The sequence below is a fragment of the Cnephaeus nilssonii genome (genome assembly GCF_951640355.1).
Source record: "Cnephaeus nilssonii genome assembly, chromosome: 7".
Taxonomy (NCBI): domain Eukaryota; kingdom Metazoa; phylum Chordata; class Mammalia; order Chiroptera; family Vespertilionidae; genus Cnephaeus; species Cnephaeus nilssonii.
In genome coordinates this window covers 98,255,996-98,275,477 of record NC_137078.1, presented here as the reverse complement: position 1 = coordinate 98,275,477, position 19,482 = coordinate 98,255,996, and the positions used below count along the sequence as shown (strand labels likewise).

At 59.2% G+C, this 19,482-nt stretch overlaps 1 protein-coding gene across 1 annotated transcript in view; it reads right to left on the bottom strand.

The window, feature by feature from the left end:
* Positions 1-1,193: 1,193 nt before the first annotated feature.
* Positions 1,194-19,482, bottom strand: part of CTNNBIP1 (catenin beta interacting protein 1) — a 44,013-nt gene continuing 25,724 nt past the window's right edge. The window contains exons 3-5 of the mRNA XM_079778366.1: positions 16,606-16,724; positions 16,074-16,164; positions 1,194-1,827 (exon numbers count right to left, since the gene is read on the bottom strand). Of these exons, the coding sequence (XP_079634492.1) occupies positions 1,769-1,827; positions 16,074-16,164; positions 16,606-16,701 (246 nt within the window). The 5' untranslated portion in view covers positions 16,702-16,724 and the 3' untranslated portion in view covers positions 1,194-1,768. The remainder of the gene's footprint in view (positions 1,828-16,073; positions 16,165-16,605; positions 16,725-19,482) is intronic.

The following is a 19,482-nucleotide window of genomic DNA, read 5'->3' as shown; positions in this document are numbered from 1 at the left end:
TGGAGGAGGACACGGTGTTTAGGCCATGACACTCAAGTCCTGCTTCTGGGGCAAGATCAGCAGTGTGACACCCTCCCTCCCCGCTACACCGCCACCCCCACATTGTAGGGCTCTCCCAGGCTCAGGCCTAGGACACACTAACGTTTGGCCCCTATGCTCCATGGCAGCCCCAAGCCCCGAGAAGGGGGAATGTGGCTGAGTCTTCTCTGGCTCTCGCTCCGGGGCAAGGACGGGCGTCTACCTTAGGGCGAGGGGGCGAGTTCCCCTCCCTGGGCCTGCATCTTCCGCCACCTCCCCAGGGGGCACCCTGTGAGAGGAGAGGGAAGGGCAGGCTGCCTCGGGGGAAGGGGGAGGGCAGGTGGGAAGACGTGGGTGCCCACAGCCATCCAGAGACCGGGCTCTGCAATGTGCTCTGGGGCTGGGGCTGAGGACCAGCCTGGGGCCTTGCTCATTGAAGCCCTTCAGAAAAGACACCGTCCCTTCCAGGCTGGAGGGGCCTTTGGGAAGGAGGTGTACGGAGAGGCACAGGCCCGGATGAGAGAACCGGAGTGCTGGCCGGGACCTACGTTCCAGCAGCAGACACCTTGGGAGCCTGGCTGGGGGCGGTCAGGGGTGGGTGATTGGAGGCAAAGGGACTCGCAGGCTTTGAGTCATGCTGGGGTCTTTGTGTGGGTTCCGGGCTCCTGGGCAGACACTGTGGGGTCTCACAGCTGGGGGAGCAGCTCCTGCCCTTTCCAGGAGGACCCCCAGATGAGGCCTCCGGAAGCAGACCAGAGAATGGATGCGACAGAGCTGCCTGGGGCAGCCTCTGCTCAGCGCGGTCAGGCGGGGGGCCGGCGCAGCGGGCCTTCCATTCCTGTCCGGGAAGCTGGCTGGCTGCCAGCCTGGAAGTGATGCACATAAATCCTGGCTGATGGCCGGTCACCGCTCAGCTCCCGCTGCTCCTCCAGGACAACACAAACCTCCTTGGGGGCCCCATTTTCCAGCTGCGGATGCTGCTTGGGGTCCTCGAGGTCACCTTACTGGTGGAGTCAGGTGTGGTCACTAAAGCAAATGCACTTTCCAGGTTCCCCCCGGGCTGCAGAGGGGGGGGGGGATGGGGGGGCAGAGCAACGGGAGTCATGGGGGAGCCAATGGGGAACCAAACACACAATCGAATGCAAACACAAACAAAACACGTGAAAGCAGCCAGCTGTGTAATAAATATTGCAAAGCGCATTTGGTTTCTTTCTCTTTTTTTCAAGTCAAATATAACAACCAATGTCCCAAACCCTGTATTCAGCATTCAAGAGAGAAGCTGTTGCTATCAGCAGAACACCTGCAGCCATTTGTTTCCCATTAGCCAGCCAATCAAAATCCTTTTCGAGTCTGAGCAGCCAATCGGACCTCTTCACGTTCCTAAAAAGTGACCTAAATAAAGAAAGCACCAGAGCTCGGAGAGCTTCCTGGGAAGCCATGTACCCGAGGCGCAAATTTAAAAAATAAGAGTCAGAAATAAAAATAAAAGGTTTCTGTTGGTCAAGATTTAAAAATAAAAAGGTTTCTTCCTGAAGCCAATCATGAGTCTGTCCCTTGAAGCCAATCATAACTGCACCACCGGTGTTTCCCTCGATGCCAGCCCTGCTGAGTGGCCGTGGGGTGGGGTGGGGTGGGGTGGGTGGGTGTAGAAGGGGAAGGGGGAAGGGGACCCGCTGCCACTCAGCCAGATGAGGTCCACAGAGATCTCTTGGCCGACGCCAGCTTTCAGGACGTTCCCTGGGATTCGTAGCTACTGCCTCCGGTCCTCTGTCTCCGACCTGGAAAACGCCATCACCACGTCCTCTGCACCTGCGGGCGGGCGGAAGGGACTTGCTGTATGGGCCTCTGGCACCGGGTGCACCGGGACGAGGCAGGAGGCTGTGCCCTCGGGGACAGCATCAGTCCACCTTAGGGAGGTGCCCACCCCCCGCAGGCCTCCCCTGCAGCCTGGCCGGAGGATATGCCTGCAACCGGCTGCAGGGCTGGGGGACTGCGGGCTGAGGGGTGAGGGGGGATGGGGAGAGGCTCAGGCTTGCTGAAGGCTGCACAGCTAGGTGAGTGTGAGAACCCAGGGCTGCTGCTGGCAGGCTCTGCTCACACCCCTCGCTCCAAAGCCACCACAGTCAGGCCCTCGGAACCGCCCTCTTTCTTCCTGAGACTCTCGTCTTGCTCCCTTTGGAGGACCTTGCTCATTGTGATTTCTAGGAGCCAGGCCTCTGCCCAAACCCAGCACCTGTTCCAAGGAGCAGGCGGTCTGGCTCCACAGGCGACAGATAATGGCCATAATCTTTATTGCTGCTGTTTTGAATCACGGATTTGAGAATCTGGTCCAGGCACTCATGAAATCACTTCCTTTGTCTTGTTTTCCATAAGACAGGCTCTGACATGCAGCCAGAAAAGGCAGGGGAGGGGGGAAAGCGCTTGAAAGCCTGACCTGCCTCCCCGCCCGGAGCTGCTGGGAGGAAGGAGCTGACTGAGCCGCAGACCCTGCAGACCCCAGGTCCCCTTGCGCCTCTGGCCCTGGCCCTCCGAGTCCTGGCACTTTCCCCTTTTCCTAAAGGACGGCTCTTGGTTGCGCTCAGAATAACAGTTGGCTGCGTGGCCTTTCTGACGTACTTCTCTTCTGGAGGAGTTCTCCCGGGAGGGAGGACTGGAACAGCAGACACAGAAAGGCCACTGAAGCGGGAGCGGGTGTGGGAGGTGCGCAGCGGAACTGGCCTGTGAAACGGCTTCCGCCCCCAGGCATGGTGCCGGCCGCTTCCCCACCGCAGGGCACCCTCTCCTTCACCCTGGCAGTCGCCTGCTGACCTCCTTCCTACCTGTCTGCCTCGTGGACAATGGAGGGGGCACCTGCCACGGGCGCTGCAGGAGGGCCCGCCCACAAGGCTGGATCGTCGCAGAAATGCGCCTTCACTTGGCACCGGGCACAGGTGCTGTAACCACCCCTGCCTCAATGGGCTGTGACAGCTCACCCTGAGAAGGGGAAGGAGGTCTGGAGAGGAGCTCCGATCGGTGACTCCTGGGGATGGGGCTCCCCTGCTTGGGAAGCCCTGCAATTCCTCCCGTCTCCTCGGGGACATTCTGTTCTCGCTCAGTCCCAGGACCACGCAGTACACTGCAGGCAGAATCTCCCTAGCAACCACAGAGCCCAGGATTACATCATACCCTGCATGGCCGCTGAGCTGGTTACCTAACAGATGCCAGCTTTCCCCATGCCGCCTCCCCAGCCCGCTCGTCAGTGGGGGCTGGCGGGGGACCGCTGGAGGGGCTGCCAGCACAAGAAGCCTGGCTCCACGCGCAGGGGCAGACACGCGCTGCCCTCGCCTGCCTCGGGGGCTTCCTCACAGGGACCTGAGCTGCATCGCAGAATCAGCCCCGGCTGCCCCGGAGGGAGGGCTGGAGAGTCGGCAGAGGGAATGGCCACTGGCTCCCTGGAGGAGCCCAGACCCAGGCCCAGGGCCCCTGACACCACAGCTGCCCTGTGTGTGTCCCAGCCTCTCCTTTCTATCAGTGGGCCTGGCACCCACCCTCAGCAGGCCTGGCCCTGGACCCAGCAGGCCCCTAGGCGAGGGACACCTTTCCCTCCCCTTTTCTCCAAGGGATTGGGCCAGTTACCTAACCGGGAGGGTGAGCTGCTCAGTGAGTTCCCATGAGTCAAGCTGTCCGAGCTTTAGAGCCAGGAGGGACCTCAGAGATGATCACACAGTCCCCCCTTCTCCTTCAAAGGCCAGCACGTGGTGTCTCCCGTGGGTGCTCCCACTGTGGAATCATGGGGCTCAGAACAGGAAGACACTGCAAAGGAGCCAGCAGGCCCCGCCCACTGCCTCCAGGCGGTTAGCGAGGCTTCCCGTCGCCTTTGCAGGTGAGGCCGCGTCCACCGCCTCGTCCACCGCCTCGGCACTTCTGCCAGCGCTGTCTGCACCCGGGCTCAGAGCTCCTGTCCGTCCCTTCCCATCAAGACAAAGAGAGCCAGGACCAGACAAAGCAGCAAAAGGAAAAAAGAACCGCAGGCCAGGATCTCAGATGGCGATAGATATTCATCATACCTGTGCTATGCAAAGATACTAAAAAAACAGCAAACTGAAAAAGCAACACAGAATAATTACATGCTCTGACCAAAGAGAATGGAACCAAACCCAGGATTTAAACATCAAAGCGGCCCTCGCCGCCTTGGAGAAAATTCAGCATGGAACCCAGAATGCCGCCCTGCCCCGCCCCCTGCCCTGGCCGCTGCCTGCAGACACCTCCCCAGTCCCAGGGCTCACCTGCATGGAAAGCAGGGCCCAGGCACCGCTGAGGGCACAGCTCTGAACTAGGGCAGGGCACGCAGTGGGCCCTCTCAGCCCACGCCCAGTGCCAGCTTTGCCCCTTTAACAGAGTCCAGTCAAGTGACCGGGGAGAGAAAAATGACAAATATGCAGGAGCTTGTGAAAGGGAAGCTGGCCCCGAGCCGGGGGCGGGAGACAGACAATGGGTAGCTGGTCTGTTTCAAGCTCGGGAGGAATTCACAACAGCAGCATCGAAAGCCCAGAACCGGCTCCGCAACCAGCACCAGCCCGGGCCCGGGCCCCAGCTGACGGGAAGCTACATGGGGCCATCAGGGCGCTGGGCCCAGGAGGCAGTGTGGTTTGGAGAAAGCCCACCAGCACTCAGACAGTTGACGCTCTGAGTTGAAGTCTTTCAAAGGTCTTTCCATCAATACACTAGGCCCCTCAATCTGTGTCCGGAATTGTCAGAACACAGCCCTCTCAGCCACGTGTTATCACTGGGTCCGTGATGGTGGATGAAGAACAGAAAGGTACACGGAGATGGCGCAGCCCTGAGACTGACGGATGGAGTGACGGTACTCACGGCCTCTGCGTCTTAGATGTGGCGTGACCCCCCGTCGGAGACCTCACCCTTTTCTAGGGGCTCAGAACTCAGTCCCGGAAAAGCACCGAGCCTGGGGCTCACTGAGAGCTGGGCTGGGGCCCCAGGGCAGACCAGGACAGCTCCCAACTCCAGCCTCCCTCTCCAGGAGCGACCGCAGAGGGCCCAGCGAGGGAGCAAGGGACAGGCCTCCCAGCCATGACCGTGCAGTTCCTGCCGTTCCACCGGGCGGCCGGGGGACAAGGGGACCCCAGAGCTCTCCCAGCTCCGAATCCTGCACTGCCCCGCTCAGAGCTGGCTCTCAAAGGTGGTCGGGGGAGAGAAAGCATCCCTGAGCCAAGAAACGGACACAAGGTACCAGATGCTGGGTTCAGCTCCCAAAGGAGGCCAGCCCGGCCCCACAGTCCAGGACAGCCCTGTAAGATGTCACCGGAGAAAAGGGGCTACGCCCAGAAGCGGCATCAGCCATGGGTGGGGGCGCCCACGTCACCCGATGTGGAGCCATGGGCTCCTCCAGGCCCAGCTCCCCACGGCCATGCACTCTGGGGACAGGGGCCTCTCTGAAATCCGGACCCCTGCTTGCAGGTCTTCCCAGGGCTCCTCCAGGGTCAGATGTGCTGGGGCAGGGGTCTCCTGACCTCCTGACCTCGCAGGGGCCTAACACCTTCCCAATGAGGGTAAACCACTGGGGCAAGTGGCCCACAACAAATATTTTTGCGGCCCAGCCAATATAATGGTGTGAGCAGTTATTTACAATTATGAAAGGAAATAAGTCTCCTGTCAGATCCAGAACTACTGACATTCACCTTGGGTCAGTTTTGAAAGGAATCACTGCGAACAAGACTTCCCCCGAAGTGGGAAAGACAGTAGCAGAGAAGAGATGCCAAGTGTCAGGAAGAGAACATTAACCTTATCATCGCTCTTGTTCTCTTTTTCATACTATACTTTTCTAAATAAACCTAATTTCTATGAAAATTGAAGCTTTTGTTTTTTGTGGTCCACATAAACTTAAACCTTATTTGGCCTGTGTTAGCCTTTGAGTTTGACACGCTTGCAGTGGGGCCTAAGAAACTCAGAAATACAAACGGAAGGCCCAGTCTCCAAATTCCCACACTGCGGGGGCAGGAGATAGCGGAGGGTGTTCCCTTTGGCTAATGCTGCAAAGCCCTCCAGGGAACAGCCACCGCTCACAGCCCCCGGCCAAAGAGGAAACTCGACCACACGCCTCCCCTCTGTCCCCTTCTTCGCCCGTATGACTTCTGGTTGTGGCACCTCTTTACCCAGTGACCTCATTGTCTTGCTGTCAACACCAACTAGAGTCTGCCGCCCGCTACTCAACACGGCAGCAGCTCAGCTACCGGCTCTGCAGAGAGGAGCCAGGCAGCAAGGCCCCTGGACAAACAGGTCTCAGCTGCTCCTCCACAGGGGAAAGTGTCCACGGGGGGGACGAGGCTCGAGCACCGCCCCAGACTAGGCCTCCTCCCAGACAAACTCCTCCCACTGGGTGGCACTCACTGTTTACAGCAGCTGCAGCCTAGGAGCCTGGGTTCTATAGGTCTCAGCTCTGATGCCCAAAGTTCCCAGGGGATGGCTTTACCCAGAGATAGCAAGACACGGGTTGCCATGGGGACAGCAGCCCTGACCCACCAAGGAGTCAGCAGCCAAAGTGAGCTCCAGGCTTGGGCTCCCAGCTGACAACCCATCACCAGACAAGGGGCACACCGGGAGCATGCAGCGGGCTCCCAGCAGGGGCGGGGCCTCCTGACCAGCCATTGAGGGCCCTGCCTGGGCTTGAGCAGCCTCTGTGGACGCTGGGACCCTGGAACACAGTTCTGGGCTGACCTGGCCTACTTTGTGATGCAGGGCAAGTCCCTGCACATCCACTCCCTTTCTTCATCTGCAAAACCTGAAGCATCGCACCTCTCCTCCCCACCTGAGCACCAGCACAACGCCCACACACAGGGCACCACAGTCAGCATCTGTGGGTCACAACTTGGGTTCTACACACCAGCTCTTCTTCAGTCCAGACCCCTCCCCCAAACCCACCTGCTCTAGTCCAGACCCCTCCCCCAAGCCCACCTGCTCTACTCCAGACCCCTCCCCCAAGCCCACCTGCTCTACTCCAGACCCTTCCCCCAAGCCCACCTGCTCTAGTCCAGACCCCTCCCCCAAGCCCACCTGCTCTACTCCAGACCCCTCCCCCAAGCCCACCTGCTCTAGTCCAGACCCCTCCCCCAAGCCCACCTGCTCTAGTCCAGACCCTTCCCCCAAGCCCACCTGCTCTAGTCCAGACCCCTCCCCCAAGCCCACCTGCTCTAGTCCAGACCCTTCCCCCAAGCCCACCTGCTCTAGTCCAGACCCCTCCCCCAAGCCCACCTGCTCTAGTCCAGACCCCTCCCCCAAGCCCACCTGCTCTAGTCCAGACCCCTCCCCCAAGCCCACCTGCTCTACTCCAGACCCCTCCCCCAAGCCCACTTGCTCTAGTCCAGACCTGTCTCCCTAAACTCACATCGCCCCGTCCCACCCTCCACATGCCCCTGAACCCAACACACACACCCTACTACCTCTGGAGTCTGTCCTCTCAGGTCAGTGAGTGCCCCCCTCACTCTAATTCTTTTGTCTCCCAAAATGTAAGCTCTCCCAGACTAGAGGCTTAACTATAGGGCAGTAGTTCTTCCTAATGCCACAACCCTTTAATACAGTTCCTCGTGTGGTGGTGACCCCAACCATAAAATTATTTTTGTTGTTACTTCATAACTGTAATTTTGCTACTGTTAATGAATTGTAATGTAAATATTTGAGTTTTCCGATGGTCTTAGGCTCTACAGCAGGGGTTCTCAACCTGTGGGGCAGGGTCGCCTAAGACCATCGGAAAACACAGATATTTACATTACGATTCATAACAGTAGCAAAATTACAGTTATGAAGTAGCAACGAAAATAATTTATGGTTGGGGGTCACCACAACACGAGGAACTGTATTAAAGGGTCACAGCATTAGAAAGGTTGAGAACCACTGCTGTAGGGAAAGGGCCAGGATCTGGGAGGAGTACGTGGATCCCTCCAGGGTCAGGAAAGACCAGGCCTGCAAAGTCCTGCATGTTCCCAGATTCGGAGAGGCATCAGGATCACCGGGAGGGTGGTTTCACATACGGATTCCTGGGCCCACCTGCTGGATTCCACAGGGCTAGGGGGAGGGGGAGTCTGCATTTTAACAAGTATCCTCAGTGATTCAGTGCGGTCATCTGTGGCCCACACCCTGAGAACTCGATGCTACAGACTGTCCCTTGATCTCCGCTGCCCACCTGTGTTGCCCCTTCTCGCCAACATCCAGAAAGAGGAGTGTCCTGCTTCCACTCCCTCGCGTCTCACGCACTCCCTGGCCCACAGCAATCCGGCTTCCAGCCGGCGCTCCACAGACACTGTTTTGGGAAAAGTCACCCCTGGCCTCTGAATCAGAAGCCCAGGGAACCCTGACAGTGACCCTGCGGACCTGCCCCCCCAGAGCTGCCTGGGTCCCGCACTGTCCTCCGTGCTGAGCTCACTGAGTTCCCCTTGCCCTCACCCTGCCTGCTTTCCCTGGACGACCTCACCTGACCCCATGCCTCACCAATACCCAAACCCAGTCCTCCATCTGCTCCCACCTTGCACCTGCTCTCTGACCTTGCTCCCACCCCTCCTGGACACCCACAGGCCCCTCCCACTCAGAGCTCCCCTCCCTGTCTCATCCACCAGGACCTCGGTCTCAGATCCCATCCCCTGCTCACCCAGCCTGCAGGTTTTCGGTCCTCAATGTCCCACATCACTGCACCGGCCGTCACTGTGACCTTCCAGCTGTCTCTCTGCCTCGCCTTCTGCCCCATGACCTGTCCCCAGCGCTCACCCTAAATGGAGGACAACTGACCTGGCTAGCTCCCCTTCAGGCCGTGGTGACCCCCTGCAGTCTTCAGAATAAACTCCGTCCTGAGCCCATATGCCTTTCTGGCCACTCACCACCCACCCGGCATCTGCCACGTCAGTCTCTGAGGGGACACGTAGACACTCAACACTCGCGCACGCTGGGCAGGTTCTGGGGCTCCCTCGACCTGTGACATCCTCCCCTAGTCTCCCACGTACACACTCCCACGCATCCTTCCAGGCCCAGGCGAACGGCGCCTCTTCTCTGTGGCTTCCTAGTGAGGTGCCCTTCTCTGGGGACTAGTCATCCTGTGACCTGTGTGCCCAAAGTTCTTCACACATTTGCCCTTGTGTCTGCCCTGCTGGACCAGCAGCTCGAGGGCGGGGCTGTCAAACGGCACGTGCCTGGCACACAGGTCCGTGGGCTAACATGAGCAAAGCGTCCCATCGCCGGGAGAGCGGCCCGTTGGTGCTCTTGTCCAAGGCAGAGGTCACCTCTTACGGGGTGTCCGGAGGCTGATTGGAGCTGCACAAGGGCATCGTTCTCAGCTCTCCACAACAGGCCCTGACACTGCAAAGGCAGGTCAAAGCAGCCCTTTGCCGGCCGGAACCAGAATGCGGAACTGAGCAGCTGGCCTGCGTTTCAGCACATTCCTCACCCTTTCTTGGATTTTTATTTTTCTGTAACACAAGTTACCAAGTCCCTCTGGTTGATTTTTCAGTTGGATTCAATGTATATGTAATTTTTTGGGTTCAGTTTTTTATTATTAGGTCACAGGTAATTCTCATGTAAGCGGTGATTAAAGTTAAAGCAGATTAGCTTCCCGTCCATAGAGTGAGTCCTCCCGGGGCCTGACTGTCATTTCAGCCCTGAGCTTGTTACCAGTGCCTCTGGGAGAAGCCCCGGTCCACGCAAGGATCCAGCAAAGCCCAGCTGTAGGCCCGAAGCTGGACTAGGGCTGCACACAGCGCTGATTATGTGATTATGGAGACTCGGCTCAGGAGTAAGAGGAGGAGCAGCGATGACCCAAAAGAGGCAGGGAGGGCTGCATGGAGGAGGTGAGAGAGCAGAGGTGGGAAGGAGTGCGAGAGGGTTCCAGGAAGAACGCTGGCCGTAAGATGGAGACGGTGTCAGCACCTCCTCTGACGCTGCTGAGAGGGCCAAGTGGGGTGACCGACTGCAAAGGGCCGTGCAAGGGGTGGGCCACTCCCTCGGGGCTGCTGGCTCCCTGCTGTTGCCCGTGACCGTGACCACAGCTCCTTTACCTGGGTTCCGTGTGACCCTGAGATCAAATGACCTATTTTGGGCTCTCTGGCTGCATGCCCTGAGCCAGCAGCCTCGGCCTCTGAGGGCGGGAGCCAGCAGAGCCTGGGACAGCCTCGCTGGCTCCAGGCTGGGGACCTTCCCTGGAAAGTCTCTTGCAGAAAGAGTGTGATCGATGAGGCTGGAACAGGCGTGAGGAGCCACTGTGCCTGCACCACAGCTCCCAGGCCAAGGAGAGGGCAGGAGAAGGACAAGAGCTTCCTCGCAAATTGGGTCCCTCACAGCCCCGGGCCCCTGGGCAAGGGCCCATGCGAAGCCCGCACCAGGATGACAGCTCTGCAGCTGGCGGGCCACAGAGGGGCCTCTGGCCTGAGCTCCGGGGGCCTGGGATGGGCACCCGCTGCGGCCCGTTCCCTGTGCGGGGCCGGGGCAGGAAGAGACTGGCGCTGGAGAACCGTGCATTCGAAGGCCTGCAGGGCCCGGGGTAACCAAGCAGGGAAAACTCGCCCCAGTGTTTCCTGGCCTCCTGAAATGCCACGGTAACTGCCAAGTCACGCCCGTTTCTCCGGTAAAACACTGCCCTGCTTGGAAACGCTTAGGGCCTGTAAGCCACTCCTCGAATTCTCTTAAAATAACTGAAGATTTATACATAAGGAGAGTCAACATGTGGCACGCCCTGGACCCGCTGACCAGCTCTGCGGCCTTGGACTTGTTACTAACCTCTGCAGCCACTGTCTCTTTCTGAAAGTGAAGAGGCCGCTGGGAAAACCCTCAACAAGAAACCAGGCTCAGAGGAGGACCTCGATAAGTGTCTGCTGTTGTGATTAACAGCAAAAATGAGAAACAAATGTCCACCAATAAAGGATCGGTCAAAAAATAGGGCACAGCCATATGCAATTGCTAACATGTTTTCTTGGGAATTGTTTAAAACATTGTAAAAGGATCATAAGTAAAAAACTGGATGTTAAAATGGATAGTAAAATGTTTACAGTATAAGGTCCCAACTTTATGGTGGAAATAGATGCATATTGTTAAAAGGCTGAGGGGAAACTTAACAAAAGGTAAGAGTGATGATGGCTATGTAATAGGAATCGATCCTTCAAGCTGTTTCTGTCTTTCCTGGTCTCCTGCACTGACGGTGCGTTATTTTACGGCCAGGAAAGGTGTCAGCGTGTGCCACGGCGGGAGCAGCGCTGGCAATAAGAAAGGAGTGAGCTCGCATTGTCCCGCCTGCGCCTGCGTTGGAAGCTGCAGCTGGGCCTTCTCAGCAAGGCGACCTTCCCAGAGAAGTACTGATTTCCTCTGGTTCAGTCAGGCTGTCAGGTCCGCCCGGCCACCCTCAGGGGCCCGGAGACAGTGCTCAGAGAACTGGCTCCATGTCTCTGCCTTCCTCAGGGGCTGCAGGCTCCCAGCCCCACAAACACAGAACGGGAAGCCACAGTCCCAGGCTCAAGGAGCTCAGAGTTGGTCGGGAGGCAGACCAGGAAACAGTGTGTGAGCAGCACAGCGAGTACAGAGTACATGTGTGATGGAAATCACAGGAGGGCCTGGCCTGCGGGAGGGGGGAGGGAGAGGGTGGTCAGGGCCTGGCCTGCGGGAGGCGGGGAGGGAGAGGGTGGTCAGGGCCTGGCCTGCAGAAGGCGGGGAGGGAGAGGGTGGTCAGGGCCTGGCCTGTGGGAGGAGGGGAGGGAGAGGATGGTCCGGGCCTGGCTTGCAGGAGGCAGGGAGGGAGAGGGTGGTCAGGGCCTGGCCTGCAGGAGGAGGGGAGGAGTGGGTGGTCAGGGCCTGGCCTGCAGGAGGAGGGGAGGAGTGGGTGGTCAGGGCCTGGCCTGCGGGAGGCAGGAAGGGAGAGGGTGGTCAGGGCCTGGCCTGCAGAAGACGGGGAGGAGAGGGTGGTTAGGGCCTGGCCTGCGGGAGGCAGGGAGGGAGAGGGTGGTCAGGGTCTGACCTGTGGGAGGCAGGGAGGGGGTGGTCAGGGTCCGGCTCCTGGGCTCCTGGTAGCCGAGGGCAAACACAGAGGCAGAAAGGTGTGAACACGCATGGCCTGAGACAGGAGCTGAGAGCCATTCCCTGTGGCAGCTTATGGTGCCTGAGGTCATGGTGTTGCAGCTTGCAGGGGGTCTCGCTCGTCATGCTAAGGGGGCTGGACTTCAACCTTAGGCAGCAGAAAGCCACTGAAAGGTTTTAAGTGGGGGGAGGCCTGCTGACATGGCCTTCAAAATCCCTCTGGCCAGGGGGTAGAGAATGCACTGTGGGGGCAAGTGAGACGTCAGGGTGCCAATTAGGAGCTTTTGCAGTAATTGAGACGAGAATTAATACTGGCTCAGACCAAATGGGGGTTCAAACCAAGATGGAGAAGATGAAGCAGATCTGAGCAGCATTAAAGCTGCTGGTAGCGTTCGAGATACTTGGGGAAGAGAGGAGGACACATCTGTCATGGCTGAGAACATGGGGGGGAAGGTTATGAATCTGGACCTGCTGAGTGTGGGACCTCCGTGGTGAGGTGGTCAGGAGGAGCTGCATACAGGCGGGTCAGCAGCGGGGTCTGCGCTGAGGGCGCATGTCTGTGGAAGTCACCGCAGCATATGTGACTCCCAAAGAGAAGGTAGGAGACTGAGAGCTGAGAGGACTGAATACAGAGAAGACCAGCATGACAAAGGGAACGAGGGCATTCCCAAGGGGATGAGCAGAGAGGCAGAAACCTGGGGGAGGGGGCGAGAGGTGTGTATCATGGAAGACGAGGAGGAAAAGCAGGGTTTCTAGAAGGATCATGGTGATCTCACCTGGCCAGAAACTGCTGTCATAGGCGTGTGGGTGTGACCATGTAGGCCCCGGAATCGGGGCCCTCTGAGTGCGGGCTGCCATGGGACACCCAGGCTGGCCTCAGCCACCTCTCCACTCTCAGGCTCAGACCAGCAGGCCAGGCATGTCCACTGTTGAGTCCAGTCCTGGGGGCACTGGGACCCTCTGCTGGAACCATTTAGTGAGGTCTCAGGGGCGGGCCCGCGCTCCAGGGTCTCCAGCACCTGCCTGGGCCCAGCAGATACTGGACACAAGCTCACCAGGGAGAGAGCGGGAATGGGGGAGGCTGGGAGGCCTGGGTGCAGCACGAGGGGCCAGATTACAGTGGGCAAAGAATGCCCAGCTCACTCTCCTCCCTGGATCTAGGAAGGGCAAGCAGCGCCCCGGGTACCAGCCCCCTCCAGCTGCAGAGGGGAAGCGTTTGTGGGCCTAAAGATTGTGGGCAGGACCCCAGGACTAATGCCAAGCACAGATCCATTGGTGGGGTGATCTCGGGCCCCCTACCGAGGGGAGCTGGAACAGTAAGAGGCTGCAGACACCCGGGAGGGAGCAAGGGGCATTTGCTGAGAGACAGTGCCACCTCGTGGCAGGAGGCGCTCACACCAGGCTTCTGCTCCTAGGCCTTTGGGGGTCTTTCCTGCTGGCGCCCCTGCACAGGAAGCAGTGAGCCAGGCTTTTGCCACCGGGGCAGCACGGGAGCCTCTGACAGCAGCATGCCCCGTGGCATCAGCTGAGGTCGGCTCTGCCCACTGAGAAGGCAGGCAGACTAGAATTTTAGCCGACAGCCATTTGGCGCCACGGGGAGGGCAGAAATGTAAGGCCCTGCTCTCAGGCTTGTCGCTGCACAGCAGGAGGGATGGGCTGGTTGCTGTTTGGTTGCCAGTGTGTGTGTTGGTGGTGTCTTGAGAAGTAACAGCATGCCGTGAGGCTCTTCCAGGCACAGCCACCCTCCCTTCTCCAACCCAGGTCCCCGGAATCCTTGGGCTTTCCGTAGCGCATGCCTTCTCGTGAGGCTCAGGTCAGTGACGGTGGCAGTGAGGGGCCACCTGCAGGAATCCCGGCAGCAGAGAGCCACTCCTGCCACCAGCCTCCCCCGAGGTTCCCCCCCTGGCTCCAGCTCAGCCCCAGGAGCCTGCTTCCCGGAGAGAGAGGCGGCTGAGGCCAGCCTGGGTCCGTGGACGACCCGCACTCAGAGGGGCCAGGCTCTGGGGCCCACATGGCCACACCACACACCCATGACTCACTCCTGAATGCTCAGCAGTTTCGGGCCAGGTGAGGTCACCATGATCTCCTTGAGCGACTCGACAGAGCTCACTTTATTCTCAACTGTTGGGTTAGCTGAGCGAGGTAAAGAGTTCTCATAAAAACACTTTTTTAAACTTCCCTATTACAAAAGAAATGTGTGGGCCATGTTAAAAAATTAGCATTACAAAAAGGTGTGACTTGGAAAGTGAAAGTCCCTTATATAGTTTTACCCTCTATCAAAATTTTCTATTAGCAGCCTAGTGTGTTTTCTAAAAAAAAGTTTGCATTGTTTTCAGAGAGAGGGAGAGGGAGAGAGAGATAGAAACATCAATGATGAGAATCATCAATCGGCTGCCTCCTGCATCCCCCCTACTGGGGATCAAGTCCACAACTGGGGCATGTGCCCTGATGGGGAATCAAATCATGACCTCCTGGTTCATGGGTCGATGCTCAACTACTGAGCCACACCGGCCAGGCCTGGGGTATTTTATTTCAGCCTTTTTTTTCCATACATGCGTGGGTGTGGGGGGAGAGATGAATGTGTTGTTTTCTATACTGACACAGTTCTACAGCTTTTCTTGATTTTTCCAGTAAGAACATTCTACCAGAGGCATTCTTACCACCCCCGCTCAAATTCAGGTTAACTCAGTGAGCCAAGACCAGGGTGGGAGGGAAGGTAAGGCCCAGGGACTCAAACGTGAGGGTTTCGGGTAGATGTGGTTCCGCATGGGGAGAGGGGCCTGTGCTAGAAACCCCATCAGCCTGGAAGAGGAGAGCGCTCCAGAAAGCGTACCCCAGGAGGCCAGGGCAGACTCCACACCCATGTCCCCTTCCAGCTCCGCCAACAGTGCAGGCGGCCCCGGACAGGCTGCCCTGTGTGTGTGGCCCGGCGAGCGGCTGTCCCAGGGAGCTGCCTGAGCCACTGGGGCGTCCTGTACGTTTCTGCTGAGTTAGGTGCACAGGCCGGGTCACACCCAGCGTCAGAGCTGGGAACTGGGCCCTGAGCCAGGGCAGAGCCTGTGACATCCAGGAGAACAAGGGCAACTCCAAGACCAGCAGCCGTGTGCCAGACCCTCAGCACCTGCTTATGCAGCCCCTCACATCGGACGTGCCACACTGTTTTATGGCAAATAATTCAAACTAGTGTAATAAGGACAAAAAAAATAACTGGAAGGAGGCGCTGGTCGGGAGACTGGGCTACAGGGTCGCATAAAGCTTCCAGAAAGGAGGAGCCCCGTAAGTGCCCAGCAGCCTCCTGCTGCCCCAGGGCAGACAGTGGCGAACCCAGTACCCAGATGAAGAATCCGGCTGCAGGTCTGCACCCGGGGCCCCTGGTAAGTGGCTGCCTGACCAGGGGCAGTAACTGTGTCCTTGCCGGTTAAGTGGAAGTAACACAAATAGTAGCGATCTACACTTAAATTAAATGACACATATCAGGCACTTAGCACACACCTACTAGACAATATACTCAAATGCCCCGCTACCATCATGATGACTAGCTGACGGCACTCAAAAAAGAATTAACTCCCGGGCGCACAGAGCCTTCCGGGGCCTTTGGGCCTCCCCGCTGGGCACACCAGGAACACACCAGCCACTGTGTAGGCCGCACCCAGCCAGGTCCGAGCACACAGGACAGTGCCGCTCCCCCTGGCAGGGGGCTGGGTGGGCAGGCGTCAGGCCGAAGGTTGAAGAATGCAGCAATCAGAGCGTCTGCAGCGACAGGGGCCCCGGGCACCTCCACATCTTGCCTTCCCAGGCCTAGAAAGGGGTCCTGGCAGGCCGGGACCAGGCAGGGGCCCCCAGGGCTCCGTGGCTAGATGCGGCTCTGCCTGGGGCTCAGCTCTGTGGAGGGGAGGGAGCTGTGGCCCCTCCTTGTCTCTCACGGACCCCCCCCCCCCCCCCCCCAGGGCTGCAGCGGTGCTTTCTAAAGGAGCCTCACTGGGTGCCTGGGAAGGGGGTGGCCACCGGGCCTCACTCACCCTGGTCGATGGAGTGCTGCGGCAGCTGGCTCAGCTGGCTGTTGACCACCCCCGCGTAGGTGCGCAGGAACTCCTCCTCGCTGGCCGTTAGCTGCAAGGGGAGAGCGGCAGGTGAGGGCGGACCATCACTTCTGAAGGCACCTGCCAGGCCTGCTTGGTCCCCAAGGGGTGCCACCTCCTTTGCTCCCTGGAGGTTTGACGCCTCAGCTCCAGAGCAAGCACTCCTGCCACCCCTGAAACGTGGTCCACGAAGCCTGGCCACTCAGAGCAGACCGGAGCTGGGCCACTGGGAAGCGCTGCCCTCTCCGTGCCGGTGCCGCCCAGTGCCCCTGGGCGCTCCCTGGGAGAGAGACTCACCCACCTGACCCAGAGGTGGGAAGATGCCCCAGCAGTGCCCCTGGAACGGCACTTCCCAGGCTCAGTGCCACATGAACCAGCCACAGAGCCAAACCACAGGCTCAGCATCCCCTCCCCGACCACGGCTGCTACAGGCGGGAGCTACAGCCGCTGCTCTGCCCGCACAGGCACTCACGTTTGATCCCATCTTCCTCAGCATGAGCAGCACCCGGACCTTCTGCTGAATGTACATCTCCTCCGGACTCTTCCCGGGAGCCCCCTCGCGGTTCATCCCCTGGCCAGCTCTGGGGACTGCTGCAGAGCGAGAAGCACGGGGGTGTCAGGACGAGACTGCCCAGAGAGACAGGGAGCTTCAGGCAGCCCACTTCGCTGCAGGGTCTTGTTTGGAGAGTCCAGAGCAGGTGGCAAGTCGCCTGTTCTCCCGAGACCCACTAGCCCCGCTGTGGGCAGAGCTCAGCCCAGGGAGACCGAGGTAATCCAGACTCCTGGCCAGCTCTGCCTTCCGCCACGAGAGATGGGCTACATGCCCCCACGGTGTCCCAGGCTTTCAAAGCAAGCAACTCCGCCAGGAGCAGGAGTGGCACGATCAGAGGCAGCTGGCTAGACCTTCGCTGGAGGAGCTGCGGGATCAGCACCCAGCCCCAAGCCCCAAGGCCGCTCTCTCAGGCAAAGCCCCTGCCGAGACCAAGAGGCCAGCTCCCGGGCTGCGCTCCAAGGAGTCCCTCGATGGGGACAGGCGGGCCGGGGCTCTGGGGCACCGGACCCAGGCCCACTGCCACCACCCTCACAGGCCCGGCCCACCTGTCCCAGGCGGCTCCTGCAGGCAGCAGCTGTGTCCAGGGGCAACGGGGACCGACCTGCAGGAAGGTCCCAGGAGAGAAGTCCCAGGGCTTCCCCTCGGGGAGGAGCCAGCGGAGAGGAAGCCGGGCTGGAGGGGTTAGATTACAGATCTGGAACTCCTGGACGAGTCAGAAATAACGCGGCAGCTGGTGGGGGAGGAGCCTGGGCAGCCCAGTGCCAGGCGCTGCGCGGAGACCGAGGGACTGGGCGGGTGGGCCAAGAACAGTCCTTGCACCATCCACCCATCCCTCGGGTGGCGAGCCCCGGACCGGCAGGCGCTCCCAGGCAGGGTGGCCTCCTGGGGAGGCGGCTCTCTGTGCAAAGGGTGGACTCAGAGATGTGCCAGCGGCTGCACACAGCTTCCCTGGACATTCCTGTCAACGGCTCGGTCCCCATAACCTAGCAGAGGCCCTGGCCCTAAAAGCCCACGCGACAGGCCGAAGGCTGGCCAGCTGGGGTTTAAGTGGCGGCCATATGCCTGATGTGACATGGTCCCCTTTCAGCCTTCCCTGCTGCCACCAAAGCCCCAGGCTCCCCAGTCAACTGTCTACCCGCCTTCTCTCCTCCAGGTGCAGAAGAGGGTCTAACAACGGGTCCCTGGGAAAGAGCGGTAAGGCGCCTCAAGGATGGTCTCCGATGAGAGGCAGCCCCCCGCCACCCCCTGGGCCAGGTGTGCAGAGTGCAGCGGGCAACCCTAACTTCCCAGCACAGCTGAGCGGGTAAGCTGGGTTCCGGGTTTCACTTCTCACGCTGACCCCTTCTCACTGCCTTCCGCTCCCCCGTCCCCCCAAATGATCTTTACAAAAAAGCCGGACAGATGACACCACTCCCACCACCACAGCCTTTGCCAGACCCCAGGAAGCCCGCACAGTCGGCCCTGCCCCTTCCTCCCTCCTCCCCTTGCCGCTCAGCCTTTCTGGCCCATCGGGTTCTAGAACCTGCCAAGAAGCCCTTTTCCCCGGCAGCCTTTGCACCGAGTGCCCCCTGGGCCCACACTGGATTCCTTTCATCCTCCGTCTCACTCAAAGCCGCCTTCCCAGGAAGCCTTTCCTGGCAGCACAGCCAAAGCAGGGTTTGCCCCCCAACCCCAGCCCTTACAGTCCTGCAGCCCTGGCTGTCCCAGTTTTCTGAAAGCACCTTGTTGGAGCACTTGCTTTTGTCTCTTCCCAGCCTGACCGGGAGGCCAGGACACGGGTGCTTCGCTCACTGTCCTCCTGCGCCCAGCACCGCGCCTGGAGGAGCTTAAGGAATACGGCCAGTGGCTGAATGCAGTGTGGAGACTAGTCTGCAGTGTCTAAGCTTCCCCATCCCTCTGACATCCACACCAATTAGGGCCAAATGTCATCGTGTTGAAAGAGGCCCAAGTACCAATCCAGCCTCCAGAACCAGGCTGAGCTTTCCCCAAGGACTCTCGTTCCTGAGCAGCTGGCGTGCTGTGGCCTGTGGTGTTCTCCAGAGGACATCTGAAATGCTCCAAGTTCCTCCAAACTGGGAGCGAGGCTCCCAGGATTAAATCTCCAATCCGGCCCCAGGGCTAATATGGTCAGTTTGCGCTCTCCTTGTGAAAGACAGCGTGGAAGGCACGTGACTAGCCACTAGATGTCGCCACACACAAAAGAACCAGTGTTCCAGTGCCACAAGCAGTCCCCAAAGCCAGCAGGCCCACCGGGCTCAGGCCCACACTGGTCCTACCCAGTGCCAGGCCCCAGAGCAAGATCTAGTCGTTCATCCAGGGGCCAGTTCTTCTAGATGCTGCACATCCCAGGAGCTAGGGGTCCTGGCTTCACAGTGTGGGGAGCCCCTTCCTCACTGTCCCTTCCTGACAGCCATGCTTCCTCCAACAGAGATGCAGGCTCAGAACCAACAGGAGTGTGTGTGTGTGTGTGTGTGTGTGTGTGAGAGAGAGAGAGGGGGGGGGGGGTTATTTTTCAGAATTTTGCTCTGTCCTACTCTCTGATCCCAGGCACCCCATACAAGATAGATGGGTGTTCCATCATCTTCCACCACTGTGGCCTGTCCCAAGGGACCCCCCACACTCATGCAGTGATTACTAAGTGGGGGCCTTACAAGGAGGGTGTCTTGGGTGCCTGAATATGTCTTTGGGGCCAGGTTACTTCCAAGTAAGCATATTTGCCCGGCAGAGACTGGTTCTTACCTGTTTCTTCTTGCTTCGGGGGAAGAAGATTCCTGTTATTTCTAAAAATTACGATCT